Source organism: Sphaeramia orbicularis, chromosome 15, assembly GCF_902148855.1.
Source record: "Sphaeramia orbicularis chromosome 15, fSphaOr1.1, whole genome shotgun sequence".
In the NCBI taxonomy this organism is placed as follows: domain Eukaryota; kingdom Metazoa; phylum Chordata; class Actinopteri; order Kurtiformes; family Apogonidae; genus Sphaeramia; species Sphaeramia orbicularis.
In genome coordinates, this window is record NC_043971.1 from 31,506,406 (window position 1) to 31,524,417 (window position 18,012).

General features: G+C 37.9%; 3 protein-coding genes across 4 annotated transcripts; 1 reads left to right on the forward strand and 2 right to left on the reverse strand.

Annotated features, from left to right (window-relative positions):
* Positions 1-1,685: 1,685 nt before the first annotated feature.
* On the reverse strand, positions 1,686-3,649 carry mzt1 (mitotic spindle organizing protein 1). Its single transcript, XM_030156148.1, has 3 exons — positions 3,369-3,649; positions 2,332-2,477; positions 1,686-2,104 (listed from the first exon to the last, which is right to left on the reverse strand). The coding sequence occupies exons 1-3, from the start codon at positions 3,418-3,420 to the stop codon at positions 2,081-2,083; spliced, it is 222 nt and encodes a 73-aa protein (XP_030012008.1). The 5' UTR covers positions 3,421-3,649; the 3' UTR covers positions 1,686-2,080.
* Positions 3,650-3,718: 69 nt separating this feature from the next.
* Positions 3,719-8,423, forward strand: bora (bora aurora kinase A activator). 2 transcript variants are annotated; one of them, XM_030156146.1, is made up of 12 exons: positions 3,719-3,843; positions 4,102-4,253; positions 4,343-4,449; positions 4,846-4,891; positions 4,985-5,060; positions 5,185-5,229; positions 5,326-5,382; positions 5,483-5,763; positions 7,006-7,168; positions 7,279-7,826; positions 8,002-8,142; positions 8,285-8,423. In XM_030156146.1, exons 2-12 carry the CDS (start codon positions 4,104-4,106, stop codon positions 8,303-8,305), a joined length of 1,635 nt encoding a protein of 544 aa, XP_030012006.1. In that variant the 5' UTR covers positions 3,719-3,843; positions 4,102-4,103; the 3' UTR covers positions 8,306-8,423. The 2 variants fall into 2 exon arrangements, with proteins under 2 accessions (XP_030012006.1, XP_030012007.1); XM_030156147.1 differs by having other exon boundaries at positions 3,719-3,840; positions 4,104-4,253.
* A 223-nt stretch (positions 8,424-8,646) lies between these two features.
* dis3 (DIS3 exosome endoribonuclease and 3'-5' exoribonuclease) lies at positions 8,647-17,638 on the reverse strand. The gene is made up of 21 exons (XM_030156144.1): positions 17,327-17,638; positions 16,122-16,279; positions 15,380-15,576; positions 15,163-15,236; positions 14,833-15,000; positions 14,454-14,618; positions 14,112-14,225; positions 13,789-13,926; positions 13,530-13,676; positions 13,277-13,393; positions 13,086-13,187; positions 12,806-12,870; positions 12,140-12,224; positions 11,850-11,977; positions 11,646-11,732; positions 11,373-11,529; positions 11,062-11,276; positions 10,788-10,956; positions 9,853-10,011; positions 9,629-9,751; positions 8,647-9,518 (listed from the first exon to the last, which is right to left on the reverse strand). The coding sequence occupies exons 1-21, from the start codon at positions 17,543-17,545 to the stop codon at positions 9,450-9,452; spliced, it is 2,856 nt and encodes a 951-aa protein (XP_030012004.1). The 5' UTR covers positions 17,546-17,638; the 3' UTR covers positions 8,647-9,449.
* Positions 17,639-18,012: the final 374 nt, after the last annotated feature.

Consider the following 18,012-nt stretch of genomic DNA (forward strand, 5'->3'; position numbering starts at 1 on the left):
TTGCAGCAGGCTCTAACAAGGTCAACAAGGATGTAACACCTCTTAGGGCAAATACAGTCAGTGAAGCTTTACGTTACTGAAAGATGAGGGCCAGATAACCTGGACCAGTTATAGGAAAATATTAATAAATCCATCCCCTCAGTCTTCCAACTGTGAGCTATAATAATACTCTTCTCTGTGCCAATAATTGGGTTGCAGAGTGTTAAGAATATGCTGGTGTCCACTAATCAGTGTAATTATGTTTGTAATATACATTTCACACACCTGCAAAACAAGACCTTTCACTTTTAAATGAGAATGCCCTCATTTATCACAAAAATAATCCAGAGCCTGGATAATTATCAGACATACAAACATAAACACCTTTAGAAGTTCTGATGTGAGGACCTGCTTACCTCTTAAGTTTATACGGTCATGTGACCTGACCAGTGCCCTAGTTGAACGCTCTTAGATGTTTATGCATATGTGGACGCTAATCTCTCAGTCAGGACTATGGGATTTGGGAATATTTTGTTTAACAGAGATCAAAGTGCTTGGCTAGGATCAGGAGAAACCCTTCAAACACATCAAACACAGAGCAATGCATCCTGAATCCCACGCCCACAGTAGCCAATCAAGCCATGCATAACTCCTTTTCTTTTACAAAGAAAAAGATTATTAATGTGGGTCTTCCTCTATCATCATCTCAGATCACCCCCCACAGAGGCCAGGGGTTGCTTAAACTTGTAGGCTATCAAGTAAAGCCACTGCACTGTATCCGTATGCCTCACATACTTGGCCAACACGATGCTGGTATTGAGGAACAGAGAGATACTGTGTTAAGAGATCAAAGCAGCAGTGCAGAGATTTAGACTCACTGTCTGTCACTCAAGATGTCGAGACAAAGCAAAAGAAGACAGAAATGCTTACACACACACCCTCCTGCTCACTCACTGGCTTTCTCTTGCCTGTGAGGGGTGAGGCGTTATTGTTACAAGGCTTAGGGGCTACTCATTTGTAGACATCTACAATGCCTTAAACTTGCACACAGTGAGGAACACACACATACACACTCACAGCCTACCAATACAAGATGAGAGGTCGTTCCACGCCTGTATATTGGCCTGTGGAGGAACGTTTTGTGCTCTCAGCATTTTGCCTCGTCTACAAGATGAATAGAGCTATTTTACAGACAGTAGAGAAACAAAACAATGCTCTATGTGGTTGGATTTGTGATGTACGGTCTTCATTTCTGGGTGATCAAAGCCTTGAATTTTTGTCAAGTTTGCAATATTCCTAAAATCCTTTTTGTAGATATGGCACAGACATAAAGGTGCCAAATTTCCAGCTCAATAGTATGTCCTGTTGAAAATCCTGACCCTTCTTAGCAAAGGATATAACGATCCCTACATGCTCTTTTTGTAAGGTATTGTGTAAAGTTCAACCGGTATCTTTGCTCCTTTCACCTAGTGTAACAGGAAACATTATTTCCTTTGTAAAATTCCCTACAGAAAACTTATCCCCAGGTGACTACATCCCTGAACATCATTTTAAACAAAATAAAATTCTATTTAAAAAAGCAGTATTTCATAAAGTAAAATTGTTACTGCATATACTACGGAACAAGTTATAATACTTGAATTAACAGACAATAAAACTAAGGAGCTATCAGGTTGTTTATAAAAACATGACACAACACCACCATGTGGCCATTTACGGTATTGTTTTAATATAAACTCTTCAGTCATAAACAATGTAGCAAAACTGAAAAATACAGTATGCACACAAAATAAAAGCAGTTTGAAACAATTCCATACACAAACATAAACAGACATAAAATGTGAAAAGTGCACCACAAGTTGACATATGACACAGGGATGCTCTTAACTTAAGGCAAGATGCCAATACTAAGATGGAATTAGAGGCAGACAGGGAAAGAATTAACTCATATGAAGACACAAGACAGTAATATATTTACAACAGAGGTGGTGCTGAGGCCTGAACACCTACACGCAGTCAGATTGGCTCGAGAGCTCATGGTACATATCCAGGGATCAAGTGTGATCCCATTGAAGACCCAAACTGAGGTCAGTCCTCATCTTCAGTTTGTGCAGTTTTCTGAAGTCTGAAAAACAGTACAAACACAGTAATGTATTTATTCATTGTTAAATGTCAAAACATTTCGCATCTGAGCTTGCCTTATGTGCATCCAAATAATCCACATTCTTCATCCAACATAAATACCTGTGTTTTCTCGGGTTTTGGTGAATTAAACTTGAGGCTGCTCATCCCTAACAAAATTTAACATGACACGGAAAGAAGATTTAGTGCTGTGAGAGTCAGTCTACTTACCTTCAGCGAGTCAGAAGCTTTGCGCAGTTCTTTTATAACTGAGGAAAGTGCTTCTGGGTTGATGCCCTGCTCACACAGACGTACACAGATGGAAAGAGACTCCATGTCCAAGCCAGTGTTGAGCAACCTGGAGATCTCCAACAGTACTGGTCAAGAAAGTCACAGGTTTATTACTTCTTTAAATCATTCTATGAAATACCTATTTTATGTCCCGATCTTTTTAAATAACAGAAAAAGGGACAAAATGTATTTATATAAACAGAGTATGTGTTAACAATTATGCCTTCTTGAACAAATTGACTAATTAAACGAACTTGACTTTGGTAATATTTACTTTTTTTTTTTTTTTTTTAAATCAAGTTTAGCCTATAATTTTCTACAGAAATGAATATTCCTACAGTCCTGAATATCATATAAGAATTATTTCTGCCATTAATTTTTTAATTAAGTGGTAAATTTTGAATGCATAGCTTAATTCAATGTACATAAAATCAAGAAAACACTAAACACATCATCTAAAAATTATAATTGATTTAATGTTCCCATAGAGCTGTAACTGGTGTAAAATCTAAATCTGGGCAAGACTTCTTTGTATACAATTCCTTAAGATGAACAAAGAAAAGACACATAGTTCAAGTTCACTGCGCTTTTGCAGATTTTTTTCCACAGAAATGTTCTCATCTATCTCATGATTTAATTCTACTCTGTTATTTTGAAGCTATTGGTGTTACCTATTGTATTCTTAGGGAACTGTAAATGAATAAGCTATATAAAGTAGTGGGTATACCATGAGTCCCAAAATGTGGTTTTATTAACTGCAGTGTCCCTTTTTACAATGCATTTTTCAACAAAACCGTCAATGGTGCTATATTCCTCATGATAAAAATAACATATTTATAAAATTATTAAGCTGTCATTTATGAATATTCAAATAGGAAAATTGCTTACCTACAAGCTATGTAAAGAACATGCACTTATTTTGGACTTACGTTATGTATAAAATATGTATATATGAAAGACATTTTAAACATATTTACCATCCATAGTCTCCCGCACTGCGTTTAGGTTTGCGTTTGCTGCACTTGCCATGGTAATGGTAAGATGTAGCTAGCTTTCAACACTTGCTAGCGGGCGGCTAACTGACAAGATTTGAAAAAGTATTTAACTTGGCCGCCGATCGGTGAAACTTTGGTTCACTTTAGCTAGATTTTAACAGTCTTCGTAATAATTGTTCCAATAAATATGACATTATAGCACATAGACCAGTGAGAAACAGTTAGCTGTTAGCTTCAAGCTGACTTGAGTTGCGCTCAGTAGCCAAACACAGGAAGTGACGACAGGAACTCCGTCATTGGTTCTCAAGCATTTCCGGAAACGTTTCTTATTGGTCGATTCGCCTCATGGACGAAATTGAAATAAACGTTTGAACTTATCGCACTGCTTGTTTGGACATCCTTCAATGAACTGTCTTTTTACTTCTATTTCCGACGTCCTGGCTCATTCATAGCTGTAAGTACAAGTATTACATAGCTTTTCGGGTAAATTGCAGCTTTAATAGAAAGAAACGTGTATTATGAGGTTAAACTCCAAGCACATTCTTTCTAGTAGCTTCGAAGAGTCGTTAGTAGAAACAAGGAAGCTAATTCATTTATAATTATTGAAGACATTTCACTGAAAATAGCGTTTGGCTGTAGGAAAGATGTGTTCCTCTTTTGTTGCATAATGCTTTTGTAATTTAATATGTCATATCATTTCTTGCTGTGGTCACCTAGATGGGGGATCACGTTGAGGTACAGATCACTCCTCAGACTCCGGGCAAACCCTCTATAAGAAACCCATTTGAGAGTCCAAATGACTACCACCACCTCCGTGAACCCCTGGTGCCCAGTCCATCTGTCTTCAAGTCCAAACCTTGTAAAGATGTAAGATACTTTAGACATCTACCTCAGTTTTGTCTTAAAATTTAGCTGAGTCTGCTCCTCATTCACTTCCTCATCTCTTTACCACACAGACTCCTCCTAAGTTTAACTGGTCTATTGATGAAATGGCCAGTCTTCTCCCTGTGCACATTGGCTCAGAAGAAATACAGCAGCAGTCTCTCTACCTCAGCCAGACAAGGTATGTATGGATTACTATAGTAACATGATTTCACAAAGCATAGCATTTCATCCTCAAATTTCTTCATTTTTTCAGATAATAAACCCCAAAATATTCAAAGAGCAAACAAGGAAGTAGCTTATCCCAACTATACTTTCAGTTCATTTTTTATCCACTGAATAAATAATATTTTCAGTGATTATTTCAGCCCTAAATTGTCTTTCCAGCCTAGTAACTCATTTAGTTCAAGACTAAAACCTAGTTCATGGTTTCAGTTTTCTCTTCTTTGACTTATAATCATTACTTCAGTAGTTTACTGTTCTTTGTAGGGTGTAAACTTCAGTGACTTAATAGTGTGTTTTATAAGTAAAGCAATGAAGTATTTACAGTGACAAAACCTGTCTTTGTCACTTGTAGGATGGATGTGGAAATTGAAGAAAAGCGCCAGAATGCCATTGAACAGGTACACTTATTATTTAACAATAAAAAAAAAGTTATTATTCACATGTAATGTGTTATTTAATTAATCTGATGATTTTTTTGTTTTTTGTTTAAGTTTTTCACTAAAGGAGCCATTGTGCCTTCCCCCTGGGCTGCACCAGACACCCGTAAAATGTATATGTATAACAAATGTGAGTAAGGATGATGTATTAATATTAGTTTAAAGGTGTTCTTAGGTAATGTTTTTGTATTTTTCTAAAATAAAAGCATCTCATAATCACAAACTGGAACTCCACTGTGTTGTTGCATCTACAGATTCTGTGTCTCCGGTGATTTGTGAGGAATCCGAGAAACTGTCAGGTTGGTTTGTATTTCAGTGTGTTAATTAGGACCTCACTATTTTGTTTTCCATTCAATAATGTGTTTAATTGATTTCTTTTGGCGTTTGTTTTCTAGTTGCTTGTCAGACAACATTGTCATTACCTTTGACGTTTGATTTGGAGAAAATACTAGGTAGGTTTCCAAAACAACCCTAACACAATTAAAATTTGTTTTATTCATGAAGTCTATTTTTATATCACTGTATCTCGTCATATTTCTTCTCTCCACACAGGGGAATATTACCGAAATGAAGAACCATCTGATGCTGTCCAGGAGAGCCTCAGTTCCTCCTCTTTGAGACGAAAACTTTTCCTTGATGGTCAAGGCAGTTATAGCGGTTCTGACAGCTCTAACCCTCCAAGCCCGGAGAGAAGGCTTTCCAGGCAGCAGAGCCAACTGCGGAATGGAGGAGAGGGAGCTGTAGAGGAAGTGAGGGGTTCTGAGCAAGAGGCTCTCTCATCCATTTTTGCCTCCCCTTTGTCCTGCAGTGTTTCAGCTCCAACTCCATCTACAGTAAGCACAAGTTCTGTAGAGATACAAATTATCAGTTTGTTTAGAAACTGGACTGTGATATTTGCATTTGGGAGCTTTTGTTGCAATAGCATATCTGTAAATGCCTTTTTAAATTACATGATAAGATAAACTAGGATTGCGATTTTTAGGTAAAGCTACAAAAGACAGCAGAAGTTGGCATGTCGTTTTCATGAGCAGCCCACAATGCAAGGCGCTGCTCCCTATCTCAAATCTGTGATGGTATCACAGAATCCCCGAAAATTCTGTGACAGGCTCGCAGAAGTGATACCAATGTAAGTCAGTGATAGGCAGCCGTAAGTCAGCCGTGTGTGCGTGTGTGGACCACGTAAGATGAGTGATCCCCATGCGGTTATATTTAAAATGGGGGAGATCCGTTGGTGGAGGAGACCAACCCAGGACATGCTGGAGGGATCATATCTCTTGGCTGGCCTGGGAATGGGCTGTCTGGGCTCCTCTGCTGAGGCTACTGCCCCCACGACCCAGATCGGAAGAAGACTGATCTGTGTGTGGACAACGTAAGATGTGTGATCCCCGTGGAGTTATATTTGAATTGGGGGAATCTGTACATGGACTGCAGCTTACATTAGTATCACTACTGTGGGACCATCACAGATTTAAGGTCTGTGGTCATTACCTGGACTTCTGTGAAAGACCTCTCTCACAGTTAGGAGGAGGAGCCTACATTTGCCTGAAGATGAGAGAGATTAAATCAATTTGACGATTTCCCTTTTTTAAAAATCATCCTAATTAAAAAAAAAATCCAATTTTGATTTAAAATGGATTAATCGTGCAGTCCTATGATAAACTTATTTTTAGATACCTTAGTCTGTAATTATTAATGTGTCGTGTTCTATTGTATCTTCCACTATCATATTTATATTAGTATATCAAATATGGTTTTATCAGTTACAAACATTTTATGGCTCATACATAATTAAATTAAGGGACTCCTGACAAATGTTTTCTAGTAAAACCACAGCTCACATTCTCATAAAATGGCCAAATTATAATTGAAAAAATAATCAAAGTGGGAAAAAAAGCATGAAAACTCTATCAGGTTCCTGCTTGAAAATGTTCTTGTTTACTGTTTAGTAAAGTCTTTTTATTTTTTTTTAAATTGGAAACTGCTTTTGTGCAGAATGAATAGCTATTCCTTCAATTGTTTAAACCGGATATAATTATGCTATTAAATCAAAATGTGATGTATTGCTTCTATTATAGGGGCAGTTCTCATCCAGCCCCATCCAGCATGGGTGTTTCCGGGACTACAGCCTCGGCAGCATCAGCAGTCCTCTGTTCCCTGACAGGTCCTCTCCTGCTGGTCTTGTCTCGCCAACTATTTCACCTATTGTTGCACATACAGCACGCACACCTATAGGCTCAGGTAAACTGTTGGCTTTGCAATTCATAACACAAGCTGCTTCTATAATCGTATTATGTTGAAATAAATGACTGATGTCTTTTTTTTTCTTTGTCTCTTTTTTCATTTTCTAGTTGAGGGTAAACAGTCAAGCAATCTGACTCCTCATAGTGTTCCTCTGGATATAGATGTCACTTCCTGCACTGACAGCCCAGTTGTTGAGGGTTGCTCTCCTATTCGCAGCTGTTCCCCACAGCAGTTCCACTGCCACAATGAGTTCAAACACAATAGCAGATCTAAACCCAGGACGAGAGTTCGGTGCTGGGCCTCACCCCCACCGATCTCCCCCATCCTCAACCCTAAACTCCATGACAGTGAGGAGCCTGAAGAACTCCCTTCCTCCTCCTCTCTCCCATTTATGGAACTGGACCCATCCTCTCCCCGGGATCGGGATGCTCACCTTGATACTAGGAAAGTGAATTTGGATTTGTTGAAATCTGTGAAAATGGAGGATTGCAAGGACATGGGTATGGAGGAGGAGGAGGAGGAGGAGGAATCTGGAGCGCCTTCTGGACGCCTGACCAGCTCTCGAATGGGGAATGTGTCAGCAACAGAGAGCTCGCAAATGTTTGTATCTCTTCTGGCCGAGGGAAGCAGCATACGCTATGACTCTAGCATGCAGGTTTGTGTGTTGCCTTTTCTTTTTCAGTGTTTTACTTCTTTGATTCCTGTCCAACATGCAGTCATTACTTTGTTTGGCTACAAATGGATAGACCACTGTTTAGTTGTGAAACCTCTATTTTATGAGTAGTTGGAAAGAAATAAATGATAATGAGTTGCTTTATGATTTTGGTCAGGTGGATAGTGGCTACAACACTACCTCAGCAGGAACCGGTAGTCTCATAGATGGCCTCAGCTCAGACTGTCACGGAAAAGAGTCCTTCACTTCAAATCTGGCTGAGGAAGCTTTACAACAAACAAGACACACTAAAGTGAAGGTAGTGTGACTGCTGACACACAACCATGTGGTTGACAGTTTGTCCTTGCAGTGTACCTGCAGTTATGTAAAGACTTCATCTCTAATATTCAGGGAGAAAAAGTAAATATGTTAATAATAACATTGTATTTCTTAATTTTCAGGTATTTTACCCTCACCACTGAGCCACATGATGCATTAAAAGGGACGTCACTTCCAGTGGAAGCTCACAATGAAATTTTTGCATTCAAATACAACAAAGTTTACATGATGTTCGAAGCTTTTATGTCAGCTTAATGTTGTGAGAGTGAAAAGGATCAAGCAGACAGAGGAATTTCACACATGGTTATTAGTAGGTCTTCTAAATAAAATTCTGGCACAGTTTATGGAGCGGACTGGTGTAAATTCAGTGATCCTGGTGGTTCTACCCCCATGGTGCTTATGGTAAAAGAGGGAGGAAAAAAGGTCTTTCTAGCTTGCACATTTTTGAATGCTGTATTGATTATTTGCATAATTTCAATTATTTTAATGGTCTTGACACTACTGATGGCTGGACAGATCCACCATTCAGATAATCTAATGTGTACTGTATTTACGCATTTATAAAAACAATCATGAGCACGATTTTATGGGATTTATACCTCTATTGTTGGATTATGTAACAAGTGATACAATTCAGGTTATTTGTGGATCTTATTTTGATGATTAGAATATTTATTCCAGAATAAGACACAGAGTAATGCCACTAGAAAATTTAAAACTGACTGAGCCATTTGCATACCTATTTTTGTACATAAAGTGTGTGCTGGATGGTTACCATATTAAAGAGACTTGAAATGAACTTGTTCTTGATGTTCTTTGAATATATTTCATCTTTTTGTAATTAGAGTGTATTAATGATGCCAAAATACTTAACTTTTATAATGTTGGGAGGTGAGGCTTTTAACTATTTGTCATTCAGAAAAATCAAAAACAACAACAATAAAATAATGCAGCCATGTTGGCCGGTCCTGTACAAGAACAAATATATACTGAGTAAATTCAGAGCATCTGAACCTTTTAAAAAGAAAAAAAATATCTTGAGTAACAATGGCAATGAGATAAAGATGCATGGATTTAGCATTTACAGTCCTTTGCAGCTGTCACAAAATAAAAATGGAAACAGTGAAAAACAACTGAAGTCAATTCATAAAAAGAACACATTTGCTTCATAAGAAACAGTTAACTGAGGAAACTCATTACGAATACTGAACTAGTCCTTAGAATTTTTTTGTAGGATGTCTTAATCTGAAACAGCAGCTGGTGGTGGTTGAGGAGTTGCTCTTTCGGTTAGCGGTCCAATTTGGATTTCTTGGACTGTGGCTCAAGGTCTTCAGCTGGGACACTCACACCAGAGATCTAAAAGGAAATTATGAAAAAAATGACATAAAGCTAGAATGACAGATCTATAAGTGCCTTCTGCTGGCCTTTGGTTATTAACACTCCTGTCCAGTGTAGTCTGTACTTACCACAGGATCGATCAGAGCCATGCGGATCTTCTGATGCTGAATATTGGAGGCGTCTAGACTGATGGTGACCTTCACCTTGTCAAATATATGAAAGGTGTGCTGCTCTACTGTCAGAGTTGGACCCTAAATGCACAGATCATTTCAACATTTGACACTTTTATGTATTAAGCTATAACCAAGACTCTACAAATATAACTTATGAAACATGAACTGAATGTTTATACCTCTTCATCAAAAACAAGGTTTGGAGCAGTTTTGTCTTTGGAGTCGAAGAAGACTGTTCCTTCCATCCCAAACTTCGGGATGAGCACAATGATTGCGTTCTTCCTCACAAACAGAACAAATCCTTCTTCATTTAAAACGCCCCGAGTCTTGAAGAACAACTGGAAAAAGAAGATGTGCATTAAAAGCCAGGCTCTCTAGGAGATCTGTCTTGTCATTTGTGGTCATGGCTTTATAAAGGCTCTGGACTCACTTTTAACTGTAAAAAATACAGCATGAAAATAATTGAGGACCAAGGATTCACTCTAGTTATACCGGATTTATCTAATTTAGTGATATCTAATTCATTTATACAATGCATTTGTGAAATAGATGTTTTTACAATGTATTTTTGTAATCCCTAATGAAGATAAATATGTATTTTATTGGGCAACAACAACAAAAAAAGAATTACACAAAAAAATTAATGATATTAATCCATAAATCGTTTAAAAAGAGATTTATAAATATGTCATAAATCAAAACAAATTGGGCAGGTTGAAGAAATTTATAAACGCACATTCAAAAAGAACATATATCTATCCTTTTCATCTGTTAATTTCTCTTTTAAAGTGAGTTTTTGGATGATTAAAAAATACATAAATACTACATGATAAAAAGATTTACTGCTTCATGTATTCATAAATCCCTTTTTAAATGTGAGTATTTATTGATACATTAATATTTAATTTGAAGAGTTTATTAATTTACATCTATGTATTTTTTTTAATTATAAAAAAGCAATTCATGAATTTATGTTTTTAATTTGTAGTTGGCATATCGTGATTAAGTCCTATATAATTATGCCTATATAGGATCAACTCTGTGAAATTATAATGTACGGGACAGAGGGAAAGTGCCATAAATCTCAGCGCTGCTTCTGAAGGTATGTGTTTACCTGTGTGTGGAACGCCACAGAGGCTCTCTGAGCATACTGGGCCATTTTGTGTCTGTAGTTGAGGTTATTGCAAAGGGCAGACTGTTTGTGTTTGTCCATCAAATCAGGGTAGGTGCTGTCTGCTCCGATAGCTACTGCCAGCAGCCGATGGACTATAATATCCGAATATCTGCGAAAATGAGTAGAGAGCAAGGAAGGAAAAATTTGCATCATTTTATATATTTCTAAAGTTACATGCCAAAAGCTTTTACCACACTCACAGTACATCTGTTACCTCCTAATAGGTGATGTGAAGTGTGTGTAGATGGGTGAAGCAAGACCGTAGTGGTGGAAATCACTGTCCATGCCGGAGCAAAAATAGACAGCCTGCATCATACAGCGAGTAGCCAAGATACGCAGAAGTGTATTGAAGTATGGGAAGCTGTCCACTGTGGCCATGTCGAGGGAGTCTGCCAGCGCCTTGGCTGAATCTGTGTGGATCGCCACATTCTAATGAGTAAAAGAAACAAAGGTGAGGAAGCGTAAAAAGAACAAACTACAATTAGTACAGAATGTATTGGTGAGGGACCATCTGTTTCTATGTACCTTAGACTTTGCAGCCTTGATGAGGATGTCGTAGTTGGATGGAGGCGGTGCTGGATGTTTCCTCAACAGAGCACACTCCGAAAATTCATCATAGATCTTTTGGGCGACTGAAATATTGGCCAGCAACATGAACTCTTCCACCATGGAGTTGGTCTCCCTAACAACCACACAAACAGATGAGTTTATTTAACATGTACTCAAATCCCAGCGTGCATTAAAATGTATTTGAACAGGAATATTGTGTTAAGAATGTTTGTGGTTGATGTTACTAACATAAGTTCTTTGGTCTGGAGGTCAATAGGGTCATGGGTTTCACTGTCGATGTGGAAACGGACCTCCAGTGATGACAATGTAAGAGCTCTAGAGGAAACCACACAGAACATAAAACATGATGAGTTAAATTAACTGTATTTTTTTCCATCAACATTTTTGTGAGTCCGTTTTTTTCTGCTCTTATAACTAACTTCTGAGCCGTACCCGTTCTCTATTCTCCGCCTCTTGAGGATTTTTGCTAGTTTGTTGAGACCCCGCAGACTCTTGGTGATATCATCATTCATGGTCGTGTCATCGATCCTCATCTGGGCTTCAGCGTATGTCAAAGAGGCCTGAGTAGGACAGAGGAAAAAAATTATCATGTTACATAAATAAAGTAAATATGCAAACAAATCATGGTTTTTATTATGTCTACGTCTGTAACGTAATGTGTTATTAGTTGCAAATTATCTGATTGTTACATTTGTAGCTGTGGCAGTGTGATGACACTTTACCTTAGAGTTAATGATACTTTTTGTGAACCAGGTCTTCAGAATTTCAGCCTCATGATTCATTTCCCATATGCATGAAAAGGCCAACCTTATAACAAGAACCATCATATCTGAAGTCAGCTATTAAAATATTAATTACTTACTGTTCAAGTAAGAACACACATTCTGACAAACCAGGGTTACACTGATTACACTAATCTAAATTTTTTTCATGTAAATTATCTGCCTCAGAGATAAAATGTACTAAATATTACACACTTTAATAAGACGAATTGGAAAACAAATGACAAAAGTGCTGCTTTGATGATGTTTTCAGTGTATGTGATAATGTTATTACAAAAATATTGTTTTATGTCCATTTATACAATACATTTATAAATCGTCCACTAGGAAGAACCTTAAAAGTTAATCTATTGTAAAGTGCAGACAGTGTTTTGAAGTAAATCTGCCAGCTCTGTGACAAATGTTCCTTTTGAGTAAACCTCATTCCCTCATTAATTCTTAGAATTTTCACATTATGACCCAATACTGCTTCTTGAAAACTACAACCAACCAGCATTTTTGATTCACTTTTTCTTTATTAGTGACTCAAACTTGGTAAAAATGTCACTACTTTTATTCTGGAGGCAGTGTGAATATGTGTAGTTTGTGTGTGCCTTTAGTGTTTACCTCTCGACATTGGAGCGCAGTGAACAAAGGTTTGAGCTGAGCAGCTCGGGAACCATGTCTATCCTCTGTTGAACACAACATCATATAAAACATATACTTCATTTTAATTTCAAGTCTAAATGTGTAGTACTGAAGATATGAACTTATCAGATTTTATAGCGAACTCCTTAGTATACAAGATTGAAATGTTTTTTTATCACAATATCTAGACAAAAATAAAATAAGAGAATTAAATACAATATTTGACATAGTTATGTAAAATGTGTCTGTTTCTCCTTACCTTTCCACACAGGTAGACAGTGGTCCCTCGGTTGGCAGCCTCTTTATCAAGAGCATTGCCAGGTCTGATGAAGTGACTGACATCAGCGATGTGGACACCCACCTACGAGAGACACGCAGATAAAATATAAGGGACATGGATAACCTTGTTTGTGTTACTAAATAGTTGATGTATGTGCACTATATATGTACTTCAAGGTTTCCGTTGTCCAGCTCTCTACAGTGCAGGGCGTCATCTATGTCGGTACATCCTGGAGGATCCACACTGCACACCGTCAGCTGCCTCAGGTCTTGTCTTTGCTTCATGTCCTAACAAACGCACATTTATATACTTAGTGAAACACGCTGCACATAAAAACACTGCGCACATTTAATTCAAAGTGACATTTAATAATAAAAACTATAATCATAATACTGCTCTGTGTATCTCAGTTGCTGTGATTACCTCTGGTGTGATGGCCCAAGGCATCTTGGGAAGAAAACTGAGCACAGCTTGAGAGAAGGCCTGGTGGGGAACATCATGTTCAAGTAGCAGAACTTCCTCTTCGGTGTCCTTTTCACCTGCACCTCCCAGGCTGCGTACAAAGTGACCCTAACAATAACATAAAAGCACTTTTATTGAAAAACTCATTTCTGTGTATAGTTGTAAATATAATTTTATTTCAAGTTTTACAGATGTTATTTGCATATGATGTCAGACTAACATTTGGATATCTGGAGTCTTTGGGCCAGCCATCAATGGCCACCATAATCCTTTGGCCAGCCAGTGTGGATGCCTGACGTGTTTCAATGCGAATACGTGGGATACGGCGGTCTGCTGGGGTGAACAGATGGCGTGTTGACTGAACAAAAAAAGAAAACAGTAGATGAGAAGAATTATAAATGCACAGGTTTGGAGGGGTTGAAAGACAAATAGTTTTTACAGTACAGTATCAGGTATATTTTTATATGTATATATCTATATATATATAAATAATCATCATTTATTATTAGAAGCAAATAAAATACAAGAGTAATCAAGCCATACCTCTTTAATCTGGGAGACATTGAGCATGCCACAGAATGGCCTCCAGTTCCTTTTAATGATTCCCACCACTTTGCCTGTGGGCTTCTTGGCTGCTTCAAGTGCCGACAACCTCAGCTGCTCAAAACAAAGAGATGCAGTAACAGGCTTTAAGTTTGCCATTAATGGGTAATGGGCCATAAAAATATATTTACACATTTTCTATTTAGTTCAGCAAACACACGAAAAGTAAATGACTTATATTTCATTATGTTTATAGGAAGAAAAATGGCAGACCCCTGCTTCATCAGTAAGCAGCTGAATACCAGTTAAATGACCATCCTACTGGTTTAATGCAACACTCACAGCCTTCTCTTCCTCCTCTTCTTCAGGATTTTCATCTTTTGCCATGCCTTCATCCTGAAGCACAACTGAAGATGGGGCCACCCAGTGATCCCGTGGCAAAAGCTGCACAGCAACCACATCTTGATGCACTGCTCTGTTGAGGTTCTGAAGACCTTGAAGGAGAACCTGACAACAAGCAAAACATGAGAGGGCAGTTTCCAAAGCATATGTGCATATAGACTAACAGTTCTTCAAGCACATTATCTGAACTTAAATCTGAACGCCCAGTTCTCTCAGACACTGATTAGCTCTAGAAAATAAGTCTTTGATTTGTATCTAAGATTGTCTGGACCTTCAGTCTGTGAATGTTGTATGTTTAAAGTCGGAAACAAAATCCCACCTCTGTGCTGTCTTCCCCCTCGCCTGGGACAAACACAGTGGCCTCCAAGTAGTTGTCCCTACTGGCCCTGAAGGTGCCCTGGAGGAAGGAGCCACTCTTGATACCTGCTTGGATCCTGGACAGAGGGAGATGCTCTGGGAATAACACTTTACTACTGGTGATCTCATTCTGTGGGTGAGACAAATAGGGGTGGAAAAATGAGAGAAGAAGGTGTGAGCTTGGCAACAGCATGAGGACAGATACGGGGGTGAACAATAAGGCCACGGAGGATATCTTCACAACAAAAAAATGGAAAAAATCTTCCATCTTTTTGCATAAATGGTCTCTTACTTTTTCATCATTGGTCAATGCCAGACGATCCACGAGCTCAGGATTTGCAATCAGACTCTTAATGTACTCTTCACCTAGAGGGTAAATAAATCAACAGAACAGAAGTATGTTTGGGTCCTACAGTCTTTAATTGTGAGTATATTAAACTGGTAGCAACTGAATGCATAGTGATAAAGGATAATGACAAAAGTTGTAAAAGTAATAAAATTTAATTTACATTTGAACACCAGCAGGCCACTCTCTGCTGCCTTCTGCTTGTTCCCTTGGTCATTGGTGAGGAGGACCACCTTGAGCCCATCTGCCGCAGACTCAGATGTCTTGAGGTGTTGAGTGTACCATGTGGCTGCTACACGGATTGCTCGATCATTACGGTCATTAGCGCTCTCACCTGGTTCACGCTCAATGAATGTCTCTCTAGAGGATTAGACATTTTGAAAAACATATTTTTTTTTATTATGGTAATCAAAACATATGGCAAATTGACAAGTTATGACTACTAGTGGAATAAGTATTTGGATCCTTTACATATTTAAATTAAAGATACACCAGTGTGTCTGAATCCCATTTAAAAAATACATAAATATTAGCAGCAAAATGTAGTTAAAGTGTTGTTGTAAAGCCACCGCTTTGCTCCCTCTGACTGATATATTATTATATGCAACATTACTAAAACACTAGTGAAGGACCTTTGCATAAAGAACATGTTATACTTTCAGCTGCTGAACAGGGAGCTGGTTTAAAAACACTCATATACAGAGGGATAACAAATGGATCTGAAGGCTCATGAAGAAAGAAAGAAGAAAAGAAAATGAAGAAGAAGATAATTCTGCAGCATTTACCTCTCATTTTCACAGTGCTTGAGTAAATACACTTTCTAAATGTTACATTGCATCACTGGTTATGACAATGCAATAAACCTGTAGTGGTGAAGTAAATATATGAGCGTAGTGTCTTTTTACCTGTGATGTTCATTAGTAAAGGTGTAGAAGTGTTTTTCTTTCTCATGTATGATGTCTTTAATACGTTTATAAACCGGTGCACTGCGATGACGAACCTCCTGCAGTACAGTCTGAAGGATAATGACATTACGAATCACAGGGTCCTCCAATACATCGATCTGCAAGACATAAAAACAAAAACTAGTCTGAAGTAGGGTTACAAATTGTTATTTTCTAATGTCAGGTAAATAGTAAAATTGTAATTTCCAAGAGATCAAGGTAACATAGTGAAACTAGAGCTGCTTAAATAATCCGTTGCAGGATTCCCCCCTGATGTTACAAGGCACATCACCTCAACCATTTTGGGCACTGGCTAAACTAAATCAAGGTTAAATTAAAACTAAGTAACTTTTACAGGACCTAGTGACTGTAGTTAATATGACAATGAACTTGTACAGTTTGTTTTTTAATTGTTTATTCAACATGGGCTCAGTTTCCTACACATGTTCTACTGAAAAAAATTCTTGATGGGACTCCAAACATCCCTCTTGTACTACTTGTTCCTGCCAAAAACTACCAAAAACTTCCTAAATCAGCCATGAGGAAGACAATGTGCAACAAATTCACCCTGTCACAACTTTTTCTCCTTTCTGACTGTAAGGTATGAAACAAATTAATTATTCAACCTCTTAGCACCATCATAGCTGTGTAGCAATTAAGTAATTAATAATATTGTAAGATATTGCAGTTATTTTTTTATCTGTTTAATATTAAAGAACGTGCAAACTGTAAGGTATATAAAACTTTCAAAAGTTAAATCTTAGATACACAGCAAACAAAATATATAACAATTAAAAACAGATACTGTCAAAAACTACATCCCCCATCAGAACAAGCTTGTGAAACCAAAGGAGAGAAATTACTTAAGTAGCTCACATTTCGAGCTATTCTGGTGTGACAGGGTGAATTTGGTGCACTTTGGGGGAGCTGTTTCCAACAGGGAGTAGAATTCGGCACAACACTCCTAAGTCTTCCGCAAACTTAAGGAAAACACTAAATAAATTGTCAGCTATTAAATCAATTGACAACACTTTCTATTGCTGTTATCATCACTGATAGCACAAGTATTTTCTTAGCAACGTTTAAGTGAAACCTGCACCATTATATAATCCAAGATAAACTGTTATATGTATGAAAGTATAAATATTAATGCAGTTTCTCCTTACCTGATGTAGTACCACGTTAGTGTCAGGTATCAGATAATGTGGATAAGCGCAGAGGTTGCTCTCAATGCATGTGTCCCTCTGGAGCACAGTAGACTCCTGTTTGCATTCAGTACAAACTTCGCTTCCGCACCAAATATCATCTCTCAAATAATGCTCACGCACTATTTTCAGTACCCCACCCGACCGGGTCTTCTTTACAAATGTTTTAGATTTCAACATGATGACGGTCGACTCAAAAAATATTGAATATCGATATATTTTCCTGCCGCTCGGTGTTAGCAGCCCATGTGTAGTCCATAAACGAACCCTGTGGGCCGACAAAAGCTTTCCAGAGTTTTGAGCGACTGCTTTAAAATAACCTGTTTGTCTATATTTTAACTATTTTTTATATTAACATGCGTACATTGTGGTTCGAAAAACAAGAAAGTTATATTTCATGACCCAGTTAAATTTTATATTTGACGGGTAAAATAAATCTCAAATATAGGTAAAATTTTGGTGGGCCATCTTATTTGTGCTCGCTGAAAACAAAGCAGTAGAGTGAAATGAGGGTTGTTGTTAATGCCATAGCGCCACTTAGAGTATGGAGGGGGTACTGCATAATTTTGCCATGTAATACGTATATAGGAGTGGGCGCTATTACATTGCGCATTCATTCCTACAGGGGTCGCTGTAGTTTACAGCCA